This window comes from Onychomys torridus, chromosome 14 (genome assembly GCF_903995425.1).
Source record: "Onychomys torridus chromosome 14, mOncTor1.1, whole genome shotgun sequence".
Lineage (NCBI taxonomy): Eukaryota > Metazoa > Chordata > Mammalia > Rodentia > Cricetidae > Onychomys > Onychomys torridus.
Genome location: NC_050456.1, coordinates 41,476,284 through 41,498,972, shown reverse-complemented (window position 1 = coordinate 41,498,972; position 22,689 = coordinate 41,476,284). Strand labels below are relative to the sequence as shown.

The window sequence follows — 22,689 nt, the reverse complement described above, 5'->3', positions numbered from 1 at the left end:
TTACAGAGTTAAAGAAATGCAACATAAAAGAATGCAGGACATCTATGCATCATTAAATGTTCCACAGCATAAACAAATATAACACACTTTAATATTATATAACAAAGAAGAATGTAGGAAACCTTTGACTGAGTTAGAAATTCACACAGGTGGTCAGTATAGGTGCATATTAGACTTTGAAATTACTAACAGTCAAGACATTATAGAATGTCATCAGGTTGGGACTCAGACTAGTCATTTAAAAAGCAGTTCAGTTGCCTAAGATGAGTAGATTTTCCTGAAGCTTCAAGGAAATTCCTTTCCTGGGTCTTCAAAAGAAAGAAATGGAGTGATTAGAATTATGTATGTATGCATGCACATACATGTGTACTTGTATCATTTAAATGTAATTCATGGTCATTTAAGATATGTAAAAGAGATTGATTTATTTAATGTGTGTGGGGTTTTTTGCCTGCATGTATGTCTGCACTGCAAGTGTATCTGTTGTACCTGGAGGCCAAAAGAGGGGGTCAGATCACTTGGAGTTGGAATTATAGAGAATTATGAGGTGCCATGTGAGTCCTGGGAACTGAACCTGGATCCTTTGGAAGAACAACTAGTGCTCTTAACTGCTATGCCATCGCTGTAGCCCCCCATTAATATACGTATAGTGTATATATAATATATATTATTCATATATATATAATTTTTAAAGAAAAATGTTTCAAAGAGAAGCTAAAGCAAATCAATCCAAATATGTGTGTTTTAAAATAGTGTTTATTCTAGATAACCTTTCAAGCTAAACAAAGGTACTTAAGTGGAACAGTTGTTTGTTTTCTAAACCAGCCATATGGATAATTTGAATTGATGACTCAATATCAGACATTTAAAAAAGGAAATGAAATAATGCACTAGCCATTTTGCCTTCCTTTTCCACTTCACTTTCCAGACATGATTTCACTGTGTACCTCAACTAGCTTTCAACTTGCTGTATAGCCCACACTTGCTTCAAAATTTAAATTCTCTACCCGTTGCTTACTTCTAATCTATTCCTACCTAAGGCATTCATGAAAATGAATATTGCTACTAATAGGTGAGATAATAATGACTCTTCTTAGATCATCACTTAGGGAAGTTATGTGGTGTGCCGGAATTGCAATATGGAGTATGTGAGAAGTATGTTAGATCATAAATATATGTTGTGAACAAGATGGATGTTTGCTAATTTCATACAGTATGTTAGCTTTCTTAAAGGTATTTATTCGCTTATACTATTTTCCCTAGTTACTCCAAGTGATAAGTGATTAATTAGCAAATACTCTGAGTTGAAAAAGAGCTTATTTAGGGGCTCAACTCCCATATCTTATTTAAGAGGACAGAGTTTAGTAATAGTGTCTTCTGGACATGGCAGAGCTGCCACAGTTATGAGCAACATCTGTGGTTGCCTGCACACCATCAAGACAGTCAATATTCCAGCATGGAATGGGAAGGAGGTTCATGAGCCCCAACCACAACTGAGGAGTTATGGAGAATTGATGACTTTGATGTGTATAGAGAGTCAGTTTTAAGTGTGTGGCTTCTTGTAGGTTGACCATGCTCTAGTGGATGGCCCCACACCTAGAAACATATGGACAGTACAAATTAGAGTCGATGGGTTAATAATTAACAAAAAGAAGACCCAACATTGGGGGTAGTGGGAAGGTAGGGATGGATGTGTGAGGAGTTCAGGGTGAATATGATCAAAATGCATTGCGTGAATTCTCGGTGTCATTACAGTGATGAGGAGGGATGATAAGTGAAGGGACTAAGGAGTGCAGGCACAGCTCAGGTAATAAAACAGGCGTGGTGGAAGAGCTAGAGAGTTTGAAAGACAGACTGTTCAAGGAAGTAAAGATGAGTGGGTAATTGCCATTTATGCTTAATGGAATAGACTTTAATAAATGACATTGGCTAAGTTTGTAGATTCTACATAATTTCTTTTAATTTTAACAGAAAAATGTACCAGGGTTATATATGTCAGTATGAAAATGTTTTGAAACAATACCAACTAAAATACTCAGAAACACATTTTTCATGTAAATATTATGAGAAGAAAAAAGAACATGAAGAAATTCAAAACAGAGTGTTGGCATGTACTGAACAGCTAAAAAAGAATGAAGCTATTCTTATGGAACTTCTAGGTATTGACATTTTATTATATACTGTTCCAGTTACAGCATGTTTACAATGGAAAGAGATAATCATTCTCAATTGAACATTTGTTTTACAGTTCCTGCTCCATTCCCATCACTTACTAAATGGACATTACACATGTATCCACAACAGATTTCACTTATAATTTTATTAGATAAGTATAATTTCTGTTTTTAATTGTTAATATGTTTTCTTGTTGAAAATCTCAATGATGTGCTTTTCAGTTTAAGTCATATTTTAAAGATCACTTTAAAAGCCTGCAGGGGTTAGTTTCCATATATGCATGCCCATGTGATCAAAAGCAAGTAACTTAAGAGAAAATAAAATGGAATATGCATCTGGCTTTAAAGTGACAACCAAGTAAAGAATTTTATTTTTCTCTGTCTTTTAAAAAGTTCCAAATAAATTGATTATTAAGTACTCTTTAGTAGAGAAGGTAGTAAGAAAGTGAGTCATAATCATTCATTTTGTAGTGTATTGGGTACCTGCCTTGTGCTGGGAAATGCTGCAGTTACAGACCTCCCTTGGAAAGAACTGGAGTTTAGTATGGGAAATAGATCATAAATCAATCTGATAAGGACCACTATAGTAGATAGTTAAGTAACTTTTAAATGGTATAAGTGTCACCTGTTTGCAGAGAGACCTTCCATAATGATGAACTTAAAACTTGAATCTTCTTTAAACCTTTAGAATCTTTATATGTTTTCTTGTCGGATTAGAATCCCACTGTTTGTGCTGTCTTCATGCATGCATTCTGTTTTGTTCCCATTCCAAAACTGTTGTTTTAATGCCTCTACTCCTTGCTTTCTCCATGTTTTGGTTTTCAACTTTTTTTTAGTTTTTTATTTGCTGTGCATTAAATTCTCCGTGCGAAGGGTCAGAGATTAGTAGGTAATTTAAGATACAACCAGAGTTTAAAGGGTTGGCTATGATTTGGGATGGCATACAAAGTTTGAATGACAAAGAGAGGTAGATGGAGGTAGAAAGAATTGAAGGTTAGGGTTTAAGTATTTACGTGTACAATTTTAAATAGACACTTTTAGTAATAACATGATAGAACATTCACTTTTGGTTGTAGCATACAAATTATGTACGTTATAAGGCAAGATAGCAAAGGACTAAAAAAGGTTTCCTAAGAGTTTTATTTATGGTTAATTATTCTAATCAGTTCTTAGTTCTCCTAAATGGATTGTACAGTAACTTAAGAAATTATATTATTTAGTAACCTCTAAAGATGTCTGTTAATAACTGAGAAATACTCTATAAATATAAACTATTTCAAGCAGGCAACACAGGTGGGAGCTCTTTTCAGTTATACAGGATACGTTGATGAACATTATGGATAAAGAAAAGGGAAATTGAGTGGAATTTTAATGTTGACTTTGGAATAAATAAGTGATAAAAACGTAAGTTTGTAGTTGAATTGATTGCTTTATTAGTTATGCCAAATGACACAATGAACTTGCATAGAAAAAGATCAGAATTCTACTTTATAAAAATATTCTATTGAAAGAAAAAGTCCCAATGAGTATTCTCAATAGAATGTTAATTTTAAGTTCATTAATATACTATAGGTAAATTATTTATATTAGCATTATCTGTCTTTTCAGTTACCAATTATCAATATTACTTTTGTAGAAAATAAATGTCAATAGTATATACTCATTGTATAATGAATGTAAAATTTATTTCATGCCTGTTCCTTAACATAAAAAGAGTTAATTTGAGATATAAAACACAAGACATTCTTAAATGTGCCAACAATTTTACCAAGAGATCACTTGAATTGGAAAAGGAAGCAGATGATATGGAAATAGAAATTAATTCTTTAAATAAGGTATATATATTATGTTTTAATACATTATTAATATATAAATATGATGGTAATGTTAGTTTACAGTCTTAAAAGAGCTGTTTTTAAGACAGCTTAAATACGGAGAGAGGCCAGTTTATGTGCCTTAGTGAAGCCAAAATGTATTTCAGATTTTGAATATATTTAACTCTTAGTTTTAGGGAATAGTTTGGATTTCTTTGAGGTACGAGGAAAGACAAAGAAGGAACAGGATGTAACTTAGTCATAAGAATTGATTTATTTTGTTCGATAAAGGATCAAACCTAGGCACCAGGGCTTGTTAGGCAACTGCATTACTTGGTGTGCCCTCAGTCAGAATTTAAAGAACAACTGTGTCTTTGAAAGAGGAACAAAATAGTAAATAGTTTAGGGATTCAGAAAGACTTGTAACTATAGTTTATAATATTTAGAGTCGGGTTGGGGATTTAGCTCAGTGGTAGAGCGCTTGCCTAGCAAGCGCAAAGCTCTGGGTTCGATCCTCAGCTCCACACACACAAAAAAATAATAATAATATTTAGAGATCTAGGATAAAAATAATTTAGTTTTTAAGATTTTTCTAGAATATATTTTAGTATCATCCCTTGAGTTGTGGGGTTTCTTAATTTGGATTTATTTATTTTATTTGTATTGGTTTTTTTTTTTTTTTTTTTCTACATATATGTGCACTACATGCATGCTTGGTGCCTGTGGAGGTGAAAAAAGGCATAAGATTCCCTAGAACTGGAGTATGGGTGGTTGTGAGCCATCATATAAATGCTGGTAATTGAACCTGGGTTCCCTGTAAGAGCTGCAGGTGTTCTTAACTATTAGCCCTCTCTCCAACACAGCAATTTTCACTAATACTACCAAAAATACAAATTTGAGGTTCTAGAAAAAGAATGATATTTATTAGTTAAGAAAAATATGTCTGATTGCTCTGAAGGATCACTCTCTCTCTCTCTCTCTCTCTCTCTCTCTGTGTGTGTGTGTGTGTGTGTGTGTGTGTGTGTGTGTGTGTGTGCGCGCCAGAGGTCAATATTGGGTATCTTCCTCAAATCCTCTCCACCTGAAACCGAAGTACATCCATTTGGCTTGACTGACTGGCCAGTGAGCTTGAGATCTGACTGTCTTCACCTCTCCAGTCCTGGGATTACAGGCTCACACACTTATACCTAGCTTATGTGGGTGCAAGTGTGAGCCGACATAAAACTAATTATTTTGTTTATCTCATTTTTCTTTTTAGCAGATTGCAAGAGTTTTTGAAAGAAAGAATTTTTCAGAAGCTCTAGAAGAAAAGAATAAAAATACAGAAAAGAGAAAAGAATTTAAAGAAAGGTCTAGGTAAACTTTAAAACTGAATTTAATGTGACTAGATATTCTGCAGGTAAAATTTTGAGTCTGTATCTGATAAAATTTTATGCAAACTATTTTCCTATTAATTTTATGAAAATATTATTTATTTAAATGTTATGAACTAATATCCAAAACTGCTTGTTATTTAGGAAGACCAAAGATAACATAGAACAAGAAATAGGGTAGGAGCAGCTCATCTGTTCCTTTTGTTGTTATTTGAAACAGGGTTTCTCTGTGTAACAGCCCAGGCTGTCCTGGATCTAGCTTTGTAGACCAGGCTGGCCTCGAACTCACAGATCCACCTGCCTCTGCCTCCCTAATTCATCTGTTCTATAACTTGCCAGTGTTCAAAAAATGTATCCAGTTTCTGTGGTAGGACTGCAAAAGTTAAACAGCAGAGAAGCACTGTTTTACCTTTTTTTCACTTGACTATTCACCAGCCTGACTAGTTCTTCTTTACCCCAGCGAAGGAAGTGAAGAAGAGGTGAGACTGCAAATTCTCCTGAGTCTGTAGCATTGGGTGTTTTCACTGATACTGTGGAGAGGAGGCAAGGCATCAGTGAGGCATTAAAGACACATTGATCTTACCTATTCCTGTAGGAGAGGACAATATGTGTGTTACTGTTGCTGTTGTTTCTGATCAACTTTCTTCTTTTTGGCTTCTGCTTATAACCTGTTTTCACTCCTCAGATTTGATTATTTATTCCCAACATACTCCCCTCCTGAGTTAACTTCCCTGACCCTACTTTGAAACTGTTATATTGAAGCCTTTGCTCCTACTTGTTACTTCATGACAGTTTGTCGTTAATTTTATGATGAAATTGATTGGGACATTTGCAGATGTGTAGGATTTTATTTTATAGATACTTGAATATTATAGAAATGTGTTGTATTAAGAGCAACTGAAATAACCACCTGGTCATTTTTACTTGGTGTGTGCAATTTTACTACTCATGTCTTTGCTTTCCATTGTTTCAGTTACTCATGTCCACTCATGATTTGAAAATATTAAATGGAAAATTCCAGAAATATTGAACACTATTCTAAATAGTATGATGAAGTCTAATGCCATTCTGTTCCTTTCCATATAAGATGTGAATCATTGCTTTGTCCAGGGAATCAGTGTTAGATACGTTACCTGCTTGTTGGTTGTTTAGTATCCCTCTCAGTTACCAGATCAATGTGGCAATATCCTAGTATTTATGCCCAGAGTCATCCTTATTTTTAAAATGGCCCCTGCGTATACGAGTAGCAGTGCTGGCAATTGAGATATGTCGGAGAGAGGCTGTAAAGTCTTTTTTTTTTTTAAGTGATAGCTTTCAACTTAAGGAAAGAAAACAAGAATACACTTTGCTTGTTAAGATTTATGATACCAAATTTATCTGTGAAACTCTGAAGAAGGAAGAAATAAATACTACTTTTACTCTCCTACCTTAATGCAGAAGTTATAGCTACAGTGTACTGATTTCTTAGTTAAGATGGAAAAGACATTGAGTATGTGTATGTATGTTTCTGTGTATAGGAAGAGGTCTATGTAAACTTTGGTACTAGCTGTGGTTTAGGCAGCCATTGAGGGTTGGGGGGTCACAGAATATATATCTTCTCTTCAGAAAGGGAGAATAATGTATTTTTTATTGTGTTTTATACTCATTTGATTTAGAAAAAAACTCAGTGAAGTTATTTTTACAGTAAAAAGATTAAAAGACACATTTATGACTATAATATTTTATTGCTTTAATAATTTCTGTATTTATGATAGTTGATTTGTTTCTAAATAAATCTTTTTAAAATTTGAAGTACTCTGAAATCTAAAACATGTTATTTATAGTGAAAGTGTATAAAATAGTTTTGACCCTCTCTAAAATGATTGTGTTTAAAAGGAAGAGTATAGTATACCGAAAAGAGCATTGGACTTAATCAGACAATACTGGCACTCCCTATTACCAAGTCATTTAATACTAGTGATAAAGTCTGTTAAATGCTCTGCAAACCTAGTATCATGATCTGCAAAAGTGAAGAGTTATAACTGTATAGTATCTAAATATCCCTCTGGGTTTAAATTTAATTTTTACATAGCTAATAGTGAATGCCAATTCTTCTCTTCAGAATTTTTGAAAAAGATGAGCATGTTTTGAACAGATCCTCTCAAAGTAGCCAGTTACTACCACCTTGTGAGTCTCAGAAATTTGTAAGACTAATACAGATGCATTCTTCAGAACCAAGTGTTACAGGTACAGAATTTATCATTCAGAAACCTCATTTTTTCTTGACAGTGAGGAAATACCATTAATTTTAGCTCTCACTTGATGTGAGCAATGACAAACAATACCGAGGACCTGCAGGCCTGGAAAGTGCCATTTTAAGTCTTCTGAGTGCGAACAGGGTGTGACTTGTACACATAGCTTTTCTTGTTCATTTTGCAAAGGAAATCATTTGTGTGATGTTTTCTCCGAGTGTCGCAGTCTGGAGCACGGAAGTCAGAAGAGGATGACCAGCTGTATAGTAAAGGGATAGCTGCTGCAGTCTAGTGCCAGTCATTGAAATGTTGAAGTCAGCTTTCACGCTAGGGGCTGTAGAGTAACCACGCTGTATTACTTTGACTACACTGTATTAATTTTGTCTTCATTTATGTCACTGCTCTGCCTTTAGTAATCAATTGTAAGAGACTAGTTTTGTCACATTTTTTGTCATTGCACATTCATGATTATTGTAATAACTAGTATATATAAGAAAATGGAAAGGTTTGAAGTAATTTCATATTTTAAGCTAAATAATCTTAGAAACTTGATTTGCCAAAGTATAAATTGTGATTAAATGTTGGAGAGATGAGGGCTGGGTCCAGGTGTGTAGCTCAATGGCAGAGTGTGAGCTTAGCATATATGAGGCAAATGAGTTTGAGATCATGATTGGTTTTGTCTTCAGAGTTAATTTGAAGTAATATATTTAATCTAGATAAAAAAGAAGAAAATTCGGTCAATCAGTCAAAGTTTGCTAGTAGTGATTTGAGACAAGAAAATGACTCACAGGTATGTATATCTGTTTTTAACAGCATGAATGTTTACATTGAAGGAGGTAATAAATGTAGGTAGGGTACGAGGATGTATGTGCGTGCTTGTGTATTCATGCATGTACACAATAAATTAGCCACTGCTATTACCTCATGATCTAAAATGTTCAAGAGTTTCAATATGGCATTCAATATAAACTTCCCCCTTGTGACTAAATATCATATAAAATCTTTATTTTAAAATACCAAGCCTGGTAGTTAGTAGACCAAAACTTTTGAGAAATATCTGCTAAACCTTTCATTACAGTACTGATTGATTGCACAGGCTGTACCAACAGCATTGTTTCATAGGGATTTCTGTCACTGAAAAAATATCGGAGACAATTAACATTTTTTTCTTGTTTTTTTGAGACAGGGTTTCTCTGTGTAACAGCCCCGGCTATCCTGAAACTCTTTTTGTAGGTCAGGCTGGCCTTGAACTCATAGAGATCTGACTGCCTCTACCTCCTAAGTGCTGGGATCAAAGGTATGCACAACCCAGGCCTGGTGACCGTGAACTTACAATGAGAAAAAAAATGTGACTCCTACAGTGAAATAGATTGTTGCTGTTGTTCTTGGTTGACTCCTGGAGCTTAAAAGTTTAAGACCCTGTTGCTGAAGACACCATGCATTTCCAATACAGGACTTGGAAGAATTGAGCTGGATCTGACCAGGAAGTTTCCCTGCTGAAAACAAGTTTTCTTAGTAATCAAAGTTGATATTTAAGCTGCCAAGGAAGAAAAGCAAATAATATTCATCCCTAACAGTAAAGCTTGTGAACCACAGCAATGGGGTGTTTATCACTCTCTGCTTTATTCCATTGAGATAAGGAATCTGAAGCTTGATGGTTCATATAAACTAACTGGCCATTGAACTCCTGGGACCTGGCTGTCTCAGCCTCCCATGCCCAACTTTTATGTGGGTGCTGGGAATTCAAACCCAGATCCTCCAAGTGTATTTACCAAAAGCCATTTCCCTAGGCCCCCACCAATACATACATACTTACACACACACACACACACACACACACACACACACACACACACACTTCTAATTCTAAATAATTAGTTAATAATTGCTGTGTTGTCATAATGAAAGATAGAAGTCAAACAAAAAGAACCATTTCACTGTAGTGGAGGTAATTTTTAATTGCAACACTCAAGAAACAGAGGCAAACAGTCTCTGTGAGTTTGAGGCCAGCCTGGTTTATATAGCAAGTCCTAGGACAGCTACATAGTAAAACCCTGTCTCAGGAAGGAAAAAAAAGAGCCCTTTCTTGGGAAAACTAGGCTGCCAAGGGAAAAGAAATTTACATACTTTCAAATTATTTGGGGGAATTATAGAAGGAATCAAAATAGAATTTACAAGGTTTAACAAAATACTATAAAACATGCAACAGACTGGTTCTCAGAGCAAGATGTATATTAAAAACAAACATTAGAAAGTGAAAAAATTTAAATATCAAGTATTTCTACTTCAAAATGTTCACAATAAAGATTAGTGAACAGGAAAGCAAAAATTAGTGATATTAAAAGATTGGGTTGATAAATCTGATCAAAGCTAACATACTTTAAGTATCAATAAGATGCCAGCAGTTTAACCCTCCCCTCTCTAAAACAGTCGAGACAAAAGGAAAGATAAGTTTGTTTATCTTCTGGATAAACAAGATCATCCTAAATGTGGAAGATAATTTTTTAAAAATACTGAGAGAATGCTATGTAAGACTTTTTAACCACTAAATTTAGGATAAGATGGATATTTCTGTAAGACAATTTAAGTTATAAAGAGGCTGAAAAGTAAAGAAAAACAGGGATATAGTCTCCCAGGTAAAACAAGTGCAATCTCTAATAGCTGTTGTTATCCTTCTCCCTTATTCCTCTCAGCATGCATACCTAGACTCAGGTTCTCAGGAGAACTCCAGCAAAGCTTTCAGGAGTATGTCAGACTGCTCAGCCTTGATGCTACTGACTTCTCCTCCTCCTCCTCCTCCTCCTCCTTCTCCTCCTCCTCCTCCTCCTTCTTTCTCCTCCTCCTCCTTCTTTCTCCTCCTTTCTCCTCCTCCTCCTCCTTCTTTCTCCTCCTCCTCCTCCTCCTCCTCCTCCTCCTCCTCCTCCTCCTCCTCCTCCTCCTCCTCCTTCTCCTTATTATTATTATTATTATTTGGTTTTTTGAGATAGGGTTTCTCTGTGTAGCCCTGGCTGTCCTGGAACTCACTTTGTAGACCAGGCTGGCCTTGAACTCAAGAGATCTAGCTGCCTCTGCCTCCTGAGTGGTGGGATTAAAGGCCTACATCACCACAGCCCAGCTGAGAGAGAATTTTTTTTTTTTTTTTTTTTTGGTTTTTTGAGGCAGGGTTTCTCTGTGTAGCTTTGCACCTTTCCTGGAACTCACTTTGTAGACCAGGCTGGCCTCGAACTCACAGAGATCTGCCTGCCTCAGCCTCAGCCTCCCAAGTGCTGGGATTAAAGGCGTGCGCCACCAATGCCCGGCCTGAGAGAGATTTTTAAAGAACCATAAGAGGATCCTACAAAGACTGCCAGCCATCAAAAAAATTGATTCGCTTTTTGCTTACAAAGTAAAATGCGTTTCTTTGAGGCATAATTCACATCCATAAAATTTACTGTTTAAAAGTTTGAGTTCGGGGGTTGGGGATTTAGCTCAGTGGTAGAACACTTGCCTAGCAAGTGCAAGGCCCTCAGTTCGATCCTCAGCTCAAAAAAAAAAAAAAAAAAAAGATTGAGTTCAATGATTTTTAGCATACAGGTTGCACAACTGTCACCTCTGCTCCCAGAACATTTGTATCACCTCATAAATGTTTTTAAAAGGACATAGAAATGGAGTAGTCAATAAAGAAAACAATAATATTCTAATATTTGATTAATGAATATAGATAAAATTTTAAGTTTACTTTAATGTGGAAAGACCACAAATAGTTAGCATACTTGTCAAAAATTATTTAAGAATCCTAAACCTTTTTGTTTCTCAGTATATCTGCCTTTATGTTTCCTATGTAGTTATGTCAATTAATGTATGTAGTTGTAGATATTGATAATGGTGATGATTATGAGAATGAAATACTAATGTAATTAGAGACCTCAATGTAGCTATATGATACATGATTACTATTTTTATAGGAAATCTAATGCTTAATTTTTTTCTTTCAGATATTTAATTACTCTGATATGGATAGTAGTTTAAAATGTTCACATGTTACAGCTGTTAAAAATTCACAAGGTTTTATGCAATTCAGGTAATTTTTAAAAATAAGAAAATGCCCAAAGGGTTGGGGTATGGTTCAGTGTTAGTGTATTTGTCTGCTTTCGGTTCCTAGAACTGCCTCTCTCACGGAAAAGAAACATAACTCTTAGATAACTTGTAAATATTGACTCTGAAATAACAAAAATTATATTTGTTGCATTTTTAGATTGAATCAGTCAAATTACAGTCAATGGATTGAAAAAGGACATACAGGTATTTCCTGTTTATATTTTTCTTAAACAACAGATTTTACCAGTTTTTATATTAAATAAATTATCTGAATGTTTTCATCTCTGAAACATATGTGGTTTAAGAATATTTTAGGCCCAGCACTCAGGAGGCAGAGCCAGGAGGATCTTTGTGAGTTCAAGGCCAGCCTGGTCTATAGAGCGAGATCCAGGAAAGGTGCAAAGCTACACCGGGAAACCCTGTCTCGAAAAACAAAACAACAACAACAACAAAAAAAATTAAAGAATATATTTTAAGGCTGGAGAGATGGCTCAGAGGTTACAAGCACTAACTGTTCTTCCAGAGGTCCTGAGTTCAATTCCCAGAACCACATGGTGGCTCACAACCATCTGTAATGAGATATGGTGCCCTCTTTTGGCCTGCAGGCATATATACAGACAGAACAGTGTATACATAATAAATCTTTAAAAAAAAAAAAATTTTATCAGAAAATAAAATGGATACATTGCCTTGCAGAAAATTTGGAAAACAGAAAAGTATAAAGGAAACAAAATATCACTAACCAGACATAACTGACATAATACATCCTGATGTATAGTCTTGTCTTTTTTTTAATACACAGGTATATTTTGTTCTCTATCCCCCAAAATTTGAATTATACAATATCTATAATTTATATCCCATTCCCCTGCTCAACAATATAGTCTTTACAAATAAAAGATGACATGAGGTTATTCTTCATATCATTAATTTTATTTGTAATGACTACATACTGTTCCATTGAATAGCAGATTTCAACTATTCTCACACATTGAATATCTTCTTGTTTCCAGTTTTTTTTGCTACTGTAAATAATGTCTTTTATACTTTATATTAATTTTTACTGCTTTGACTATTTTCTTGGGCTGAATACCATCGAAATGTCATAGGATACACACACACACACACACACACACACACACACACACATATATATATGAGTTTATTTCTCTAAGATCAACTTAACTGTTAGAACTGTAGCATACAATGGAGAGTATTTATCTTTTCCAAATATCTGTATATCAGTGTATATGCATGGATGTGTAGTTATAAAAGCATACACATATGATTATATGTTTGTATATTGTATACCTTGTGCATGTACATATATTAGTAACCTATTAATGAGTAACATTATTTCCTGTATCATGCTTATATAGAAGTCATCACTTTTTTACTTCTTTGAAGTTTTATAATTTTGACACTATACAATTTTGTCAATTAGGGCTCAATGGTTAAGAGTGGTACATCTGCTCTTCCAGAGGACTCAAGTTCAGTTCCTGGTACCCACAATGACAACTTACAACCCCCTCTATTTCCAGTTCCAGGGGATCATTGGCCTCTTCTGGTTTCCTTAGGCTGGCACACATATGGCATACATTCACATAGATACATATTCATAAATAAAAATAAAAATAAATCTCTAAAATATTTGTAGATGCATATATTTTCTGAATAGTCATATTCTATCAGCCTATTTTTCTCACTTCTCTTATGTGGTTCAACTGAAACAACATGTGCATCCTATACAGCTGAATACTCTCTTTGCTTTCTTTTAAGAGAAAAAAAACCATTAGCCATTCCTGTGCTTGTGATCTGCTCCAGCTGTTTATAATCCTCTTCATAAGCTAAGCTGATTGCATTAGACAAGAAGGAATAGCTAATCCCTTAAGAACAATGCACCTTTAACAAAGAGATGTTGGGAAATATAGATATAATTGGCATAGTCCTACCTGTGTTAAGCATGTGTAATGAGGCTTCATACTCAAGAAGACATGTAATTATTTTGGAGAAAAACAAAAGACTTTCAACAGTCCCTAAACCTATAATTTGAGAAAATGAATATGTGGTAAAAGTAACAGTTGTGACTTAAATGCAATAGGCAAAAGGTACAAAGCTTACAGAAGATAGGTAGATTCAATCATGACTTCAAGAAAGGCATTTCCAATTGTTAAAGATTTGTTTACCTTTTGATTTATTTTTAATTATGTATATGTGTGTGTCAGAGTGTGGGTGTGTGCATATGAGTGCAGGTGCTCACAGAGACCAGAAGAAGGTGTTGGATTCTCTGGAGCTATAGTTACAGGCAGTTGTGAGCTGCCCGGTACTGGGAACCAAATTCAGGTCCTCTGTAAGAGTAGCACTCACTCTTAACCACTAGGCCATCTTTCCAATCTCAAGAAAAAGATTTCTTAAATAATAATTAAGAGCTTAATTAATAAAGAACTGATCATTTGTTACAATAAAATAAAAAACTGTTTATCCAAAGATACATTAAAAAGGAGGCTGTAAAGATAGTTCAGAGGTTAAGAGCACTTGTTGCTCTTACAGAGGAGATCTGGGTTTGGTTCCCAGCACCCATATGGCAACTGATAGCCATCTGTAACTCCAGTTACAGAGGATCCAACACCCTCTCCTGGCCTCTCTGTGAACTATAAAATAAAAATAAAATCTAAAAAGGGAATACAATAAATAGGAAGAAAATGAGTCACAAAGCCAAAGGATATATTTCTAATACATAAAACTGCCCAGAGAGTAGTTCCACAAAGTGTAAAGGACTTACACAGACCAAGCAGATAAAAGCAGACAATTCGCTTAAAATATGTCAGAATTGAGGCTCGGTGGCTTAGTAGGTAAAGCACTTGGTATGCAAGTGTGAGGTGAGGCCCTCAGTTTGGATCCCTAGAACTCAAAGCTGCATGCATGTGTCTGATTTCAGTAGTGCTATGGTGAGCTGGGAGGTGGTGACAGGTCAGTCCCTGGAAATTGTAGGCCTGCCAGCCTGGCATGTGTAGCCACAAACAAAGCCTGTCTCAAGCAAGATTAAAGGCAGTGATTGACAGTCAACACTATCTTCTGACTTCCACATGTGCGCACACACACTCTCATGTGCATGTCAATATCTACACAGACATACATGCAAAGATAAAAAATTTAAAACTTGGAAAATAGAAATATGTGAATTGACACTTCAAAAGAAACTTTTCTGGCAGATGAACATGAAATGATGATTAGCAAATCATGGAAGTGTAATGCTACAGTGAGATACTGTTACACATCTACCAGATTAGCAAATCTAAAAAGTCTACCCATATTCATATTCATGAGAGTGTTGAACAGTAAGGGCCCTCATAAGCTAGTGATATGAACTGTAATTAATAGATCACTGTATATTGAAACCACTAAGATAGTAATCATTTTCTGAGATCTCATGGTTTTTATAATGGCTAGTTATCATAGCCAAAGTTGATACAGTGAAAAGTGTGACGCATGATATTGGGAGATATGCATACTCTTTGTCCCATAATTATACCTTAGATATATCTAGAGAAATGTAAGTATGGGATGCACATAAAAGAATGCCATTTGTTGTAGAATGCATCAATATATGGAATATTTGTACCAGTAATAAGAAAACTATGTCTACATGCAGTGATATGGAGAATTGTGCAAACATATGCTAAACAAAAAGACATATATGTATATTGTAGCATGACATTTTAAAGCAGAAAAGTAAATTGTTTCATTTCATAATGAAATTGCATAAATGAGGTAGTTCATTCTTGTATAACAAATAGATGCTGAGTGTGGAAATCAAGAAACAGGAAGACAACTAAGAGAATCAAAAAGTACCCCACAGGTAAGTCAAATGTTAGGGTTTTAGTTTTTAAGCAAGCATCATAATTTAAAAAATATTCTGTGACCATTTGAATTTTAGATTTATTACAATTAAGTTTATTAGCTTGGAAGTCAGGTTCTAGGAAGTTAGAAATTTTATTTTCCAGATTAAAAAAAAGAATACACAAAAATTTATATGAGCAAATACCAAGAAATTGTACTCATAAGTGATGATACATATCGAGATGGAAATTAATCCATGATTGAAGAAAGTAATTTTGACATGATTGAATGATTTATTATGGCAATTCAAGACCAGAGGTTACCATGAAAGTATCTTGATAGTGTAGTGTAGTAGAAAGCGTTAATGATGACAGATGCAGACTAAGGTACCAAGGATTAAAATGAGAAATGATGAAGTAGTGGTCTACTGTAAAGGAAATACAGGTAATGAGCACATTATAACTTTCTTTACACAGACCCATACTGTTTCTGTAATAGGATTTGGTATAATCATATATGAGAATTCTCTCTCTCTCTTTCTCTCTCTCGTGTGTGTGTGTGTGTGTGTGTGTGTGTGTACAAAAATGAGATAAAAGTTAGTATTCAGGTTCTCAATCTTTAGGGATAAAGTAGCATAAAATTAGAATGGCAAAAAGTAAAAAAAAAAAAAAAGTAGGCAATTGTCTGTTAATATTCACATTAAAACAGTTACCTTGGGTAACTTATGAAGACAGATTTATTACAGATTGTAGTCTAAGAGCTCATGATTATTTGGTCCCGTTGCTTTGGGCCAGTGGTAGTACACATACCATGACAGAGTACATAATAGAATCAAACCCTCATCTATGGCCAGGAATTTTTTTTTTTAAGAGATCTCACAGTCCCTTTCAGAGCATGCCACTCACCATGATCAAACTCTCAGATCTGGGGCCTGGAGAGATGGTTCAGAGGTTAAGAACACTGGCAGCTCTTCCAGAGGTCCTGATTCAATTCCCAGCAACCCATGGTGGATCACAACCATCTATAATGAGATCTTGGTGCCCTCTTCTGGTCTATAGGGGCACATGCAGCAGAGCACTATATCCATAATAAATAAATCTGAAAAAAAGAAAAGAAAAAGAAAAAAGAAAAAGAACTCTCAGATCCTACCTCCCAGTAATACCAGGCTGGGACTTAAGCTTTCAACACAGACCCAGATTATAGCATAAAGCAATAAACAAAATTGCTTAAAAATAAATTTCCTTTTCAAGGAGTTAGCAGAATATAATGTGGAAATTTAAAAGAAAAACTACTACTCAGTATTTTCCGTCAATTTCAGTATGTTTTGGTTATCATTTACTCTGTTCATGTAGAGGTAAGAGAGACTTTATTGGCAAAATAACTTTTATATTTTTTATTTTTCTGTTTTTTGAGTATATATGTTACTTCACCAGTTCTTACTTTCCTTATCTGTGAAGGGATAACAGGCTAATGTGCATCCTACCTCATGCATTATATGGGTGTTTTTTATTAAGTAGTAACAGTCATTTGAAAGTGGTGTGTTACCTTCCATCTGCAGGCCGTGTACATAGAACACTTTGGAAAGCCAGTAGAAAATAATAGTGGTGAAGAAGAAAGGACTGAGAATTTCCCACAAACTCCTGAAACTCCTTTATTTCCAACAACTCCAGAAACTATGAAGACACCTGAATCTGTGGAGAAAATGCAGTTCCTTAAAAGCCCCTTCTTTGAAATGTAGGATTTTTATTAATAATTCTAGCTGAATTATTTATACATTGAGTTAGATAAGTAATTTATAGGAGTAGTAAAATACCTACTTAATTAGAACTTGAAGAGATTTTAGTATTTCAGTCATGAAAACAAGGGGGAGACCGTGTACCCGTCCACCCATGCGTACAGTCACTAGTGTTCTTCCATTGTTTCACAGACTCCACGCCCTGCTTTAGGTTATCTGTTAGTGTTTGATGGTAAAGTGAAGAGGATAGAGACACTGAGTAGCCACTGTGACAGTATGTAGGTTTCAGATTTTACAAAGGATAAATACATGGAAAAATTCTAGTGTCAAGTTCAAGAACTACTCATACATAAAGGAGTTGTGGACTACTTATTGAGTAATGCTTCAGCAGTCAGTTTTCATATGTGTAGTGTCTGAAACAAGACTTCCCATTTTCTTAAGACTAAGGGTCTCTAATATAAATACACAGCCTTGGAAACCACTGATTGAGGGTTTGCAGACAAGAAAGCAATGTTGAATTTAGCCTTTGGCTTCTGTGCAAACTGTTCCTTAACATTGAACCCTAAGTCCCTCTTAGACCTAAGTCAGATTGTGCTTCATCAGGTGTTACTCACCTGTGTTCTACTCATGTATCTTAAATTGCTAGTAAGAATTTTATGTATGTATGAATGCCATGCATTTGACTCAAGCAAAATATATTCAAAATAGAACTTATCGTCAAATCCTAAAATTGTGAATGAATGTTGTATTATATGCTAAAACTCTGGGGGTGAGAACATTATGGTTTGTAAAGGTATGTGATTCAATTATGATCATAGAGATTGCTGTGGCAGTATTGTCAGACTTATATATAATATATAACTATGCATTTATTTATTTATATGGTTGAGGATGCTGGGGAATGAACCTAAGGCCTCACTCATGCTAAGTACACACTGACCAGAGGTACATTCCATTTTTTTTTTTCTTTTACATTTTATAAACTAGGTGGTGGTGGTGCACACCTCTAATCCCAGCACTTGGGAGTCAGAGGCAGGCAGATCTGAGTTGGAGGCCAACCTGTTCTCTACAGAATGAGTTCAAGGACAGCCAGGAATCAAAGGCATGAGCCACAACCACCTGGCTTAAAGTTGAGATTTTAAACTCAGACCATTCTGGATCTATATTTTATACTGTCTTGTTTAATTTTATCCAGGTCATTTATAGTTTATCTTCTTTATCTAACATTCTGTAATGTCTGACTCTCATTAAAACACGTCTTGTGTCTAGTTTTCAAGATCTTGAAGACAGTGTCAGAGATGAGAGCTTGTATTTTGAGTGTGAATTGCTGCATCTAAATTTCAACTTAGGCACTCACTATTCTTTTAAGCAAACCACTTAACATTTCTAAACTTCAAAATTGCTTGCTATAAAATGAAAAGTGATAAAAGCAATACTTTGTTGTGATAGATTGTTGCAGAAGTAAATTACACTTATGTAAATATCCCGAATAGTGCTGACAACATTTCTCGGTAAGAATTGACAGTTATTACCCCCAGATTGATTTTTATATTCCCTACTCAAACCATCCTTTCTCCATAAGTTTGTCACTTTCAAACCCACCCCTCCAACCTTTGTTTACAAATTCTTACCTGTATGCCATTGCTTATAGTGATTCCCAGTCTGCATTGTTTACTAATACATTTTTAACATTTTGATGATTTTTTAAATCTTTCTGTAACAGAACTAGAAACATAGGACCTGAAGGACAAAAACAAAAGGATTCTCCTGGATTCTCATTTCTTACGAGTTATTCTTCTAGATCACCTGGACTAAATTTATTTGATTCTTCTGTATCTGATTCAGAAATCTCATCAGATCAGGTAGTGTGATTTATTTCTAAAAACTGTACATCAGAGCTTTAGGCAGTTTTAGTCCTTTAAGTACCAAGCTTTCTTAGGACAGAGACAACTTTTTAAAAAGTGCTGTAGCTGTAACTCAGTGGGACAGTGCTTGAAGCTGGGGACACTCCAGCGTGGAAAAAAGTTCTGAGTATTGAGAGTATAGAAGAATTCCCTACTGCTTTTTCATACTCAACTTCAAACAAGCCAGATTCATACTTATTTATTAAAAGAAAATCTTGAGGCCAGAGAGATGATTCAGCAGTTAAGATAACTTGCTGCCCTTCAGAGGACCCAAGTTCACTTTCTAGCACCTATGTCAGGTGATTCACAACCTTCTGAAACTCCAGTTCCGGAGGAGCCAGCAGCCTCTTCCAGCCTCCAAGGGGGTCTGTACATCCACAACACACATACATCTACACAGGAATACACAGAAATAAAAGTAAATCTAGAAAATCTCTGCCTGGGATATGGCTCACATAGTGGTAGAGTGCTTGCCTACTGTTCATGAAGTCCTGAGCTTGATTTCCAGCACCCAAATCAAATAAAAGAAAAACCGTAAGATAGGGATGATCTCAACTGTAGTTAAAGGCAGATTAAAATTAATTTGGTTTTATAACTAATGTGTTGCATATTTTAAGTGTAAATAAACTACATATTCTCATTTAATTCATAATACTATTGTATTTTATTAGTGTTTTCAGTTATGTATGTATATGGCAACACTTCATTCATTAATTTTAAAAGGCCTGAAGAACTTATACCAGTGTTGCTAGTTTTTCAGTGATGCAAATCACTATAAATTGTTTACTTCTGAATTTAGTAATTAAACCCAATATTAACTCGTTTAGTACTTGGACATGTAGAGTATGAAATTGGTGAGAATAATTCAATTTCCTTATCTATAAAATAGAAATAATGACTGTGAATGCCATAGAGTTTATGAATATTAAATGCATTTATTCACATAAAGGATTTTCAAGTACCACTCACTAATGCTATGTAGTACAAATGTAAATATTTTCTTGCTATTGCTCATTTAAATAATCTAGCATTTTATGTGGCTTAAGTTTTTGTTACAATATATTAAATTGAAAAAATTACACATTTGTTGATAGAAGATATGGTATTATACATTTTATAGTATTTAATGTGTTTAGCTTTTGTTGTTATTTATACATTTATTTCATAAGCAATTTGTAAAAGGAATGTCTAGACATGAAAAAACAGACCACAAGAACTAAATTGTTTTTTATAATAGTTACATGAACTTAAATATGTATAACTTCATCAGGAAGCATACACATTTTGCATAAAGAAAACTATAAAACCACTGAAAAATTATTGAAAGCATAAATATATGAGGTATTTACATAGGAAGGAAACATTATGGAAATTTATTTCTTTTCAGTGCAATTTAAATGTAATCTAATCTTAATATAATTGAAATCCTAGAAAATTAGTGGGGCAGTGGTGGCACACATCTTTAATCCTGGCACTTGGGAGACCAAGGCAGGTGAATCTCTGAGTTTGAGGCCAGCCTGGTCTACAGAGTGAGTTCCAGGACATCCAGGAGTGCACAGAGAAACTGTGTCTCTAAAAATAAAAACAAACCAACAGAAACAAAAAAGAAATTATGTTTTTAATTTTTGTTTCATTTTGTTTTGTTGTGGTGTGTTGGGGAAGGAGACTATCCAGTTAATACATTTCTTAGGACAAATCATGATGAATTATCAAGAGAATGCTCCAAAGTAAAACTGGTAATAGAATGAAGTTCTAAACAAGTATTAACCCAGAAGAAGACAATAAAGAAGAAATTGAGTAAGAAAGCATAAAGGCAGTGGTGTTGGCACATGCCTTTAATCCTAGCACTCAGTAGCAGAGGCGGGCACATCTCTGAGTTGGAGGCCAGCCTGGGCTATGAAATGATTTCCAGGACAGCCAGGGCTACACAGAGAAACCCTCTCTCGAAAACAAACAAACAAACAAACAAACAAACAAACAAAAAAGACAGACACACACATACCTATTTCAATATAAAGCTCATGATAGGTTGAAAATTAATAGGTGTGAAATTATATTTTATAAAAATTATAAGTCTAAGGCTACATGATCACTTAGGGTACCCTTCATGATAAAGACATTGCTAGAAATGAGAGATAATTTATAAAAATAAAAAGTTCAACTCATAAGGAAGATGTACCACTCACAAATACGGTTTATGTCTAGGGATAGCTTTAAAACATGTAGTATAGAGCTATATATTGAGCTTAATGGTGGAGTGTTTGCCTAGTGTTTACAATGCTGTGGGTTCAATTGCAAGAAATAAAATAAGTTAATTGGATAATTAGTCAAATTTGCATAAGAGGTAAATAGATACCCAACTCTGTGTTTTATACTCCCTTTTCTCAACAGTTGTTAAAATTAGGTAGCATAGTAAACATGTCTTGTAAGATCTGAATGCTGTAATCAGTCTCTTTGGTCTTGTTGATCTTGATGAACACCATATCACTAATGGTATAATTACAAGATAGGCTGTGTTTTGGTTCATTAAATGAATCTTGATAAATATAGAAGTATTGGAATCAGAGTGTGTTCTCTGACCACAATGCAATTCAATTGGAACTTAATAAGATATCCAAAAAAATCCTAAACATTTAGGCTGTGGGGCAAGAAAATAGTCATGAAAGATATTAGAAAAGATTTTGGAATTACTTACTATGAAAATTCAGCATTTCAAAATTGTAGAATGATAACACAGCCAGAGCAAAGATGGTAGTTAGATAATTTAGTTAATAAAACAAATAATTAATAGAAAAGAACAGTCTAAAATTAATGATCATTGGTTTTCTTTCGAAAAGATATAAAAAGAACAACAAACCAAAGCAAATCCAAAGTGAATGAAGAAATAAGAAACACTAGAAATTAATGAGCTAGAGAAAAAAACCCAGAAAATTAGAAAGCCAAAGTTGATTCTTTGAAAATGATTAAGAGGACTGACCAACTCCTAGCTAGATTGTCAAAAGGAAAGAAAAAAGATCACTTACCTCTATTAGAAATTAAGAGGATATAATTATGTCATAAATATTGTAAAATAAATTGGTGAAAGGAACTCATTCTGCACATTAAAGCAGTGAGTGAAGTGGCTCAACAGTGGGTTCAAGCTTCTTGAGTTTTCTGACCTGGGACCCATGTGGTGGAAGGAGAGAGCTGACCCTACAAGTGGTTCCCTGACCTCCACATGTACAGCATGGCACATGATAACTAAGTGCACACAACTGTATAAACTTACGTGTAATCAAAATGGTATGATAAAGGAATAAGGACTGATCCAGTAGTCAGTGGTATAGGCTAGAAACAAAAGAATTTAGAATGTGATAAAGGTGGGACCATTAGTTTGTAAGAATAAATTAGGGACTTTACATTACACCAATAAAACTTAACAGTTTAAGTATAATTAAATTTTAAAAATGTTAACCATAAAATATTCAGAAGAAACATTAGGATGATTCTTTAAGTGTAAATATTTTATATATTGCTATATTTATTTATTTATTTATTTATT

General features: G+C 34.6%; 1 protein-coding gene across 1 annotated transcript in view; it reads left to right on the top strand.

Moving 5' to 3' along the window:
* Positions 1 to 22,689, top strand: part of C14H14orf39 (chromosome 14 C14orf39 homolog) — a 33,056-nt gene that overhangs the window by 6,676 nt on the left and 3,691 nt on the right. The window contains exons 5-15 of the mRNA XM_036205635.1: positions 1,972 to 2,159; positions 2,249 to 2,291; positions 3,889 to 4,009; positions 5,247 to 5,338; positions 7,463 to 7,587; positions 8,309 to 8,382; positions 11,567 to 11,652; positions 11,827 to 11,873; positions 15,467 to 15,528; positions 17,068 to 17,243; positions 18,962 to 19,106. Coding sequence (XP_036061528.1) covers positions 1,972 to 2,159; positions 2,249 to 2,291; positions 3,889 to 4,009; positions 5,247 to 5,338; positions 7,463 to 7,587; positions 8,309 to 8,382; positions 11,567 to 11,652; positions 11,827 to 11,873; positions 15,467 to 15,528; positions 17,068 to 17,243; positions 18,962 to 19,106 — 1,159 coding nt within the window. The remainder of the gene's footprint in view (positions 1 to 1,971; positions 2,160 to 2,248; positions 2,292 to 3,888; positions 4,010 to 5,246; positions 5,339 to 7,462; positions 7,588 to 8,308; positions 8,383 to 11,566; positions 11,653 to 11,826; positions 11,874 to 15,466; positions 15,529 to 17,067; positions 17,244 to 18,961; positions 19,107 to 22,689) is intronic.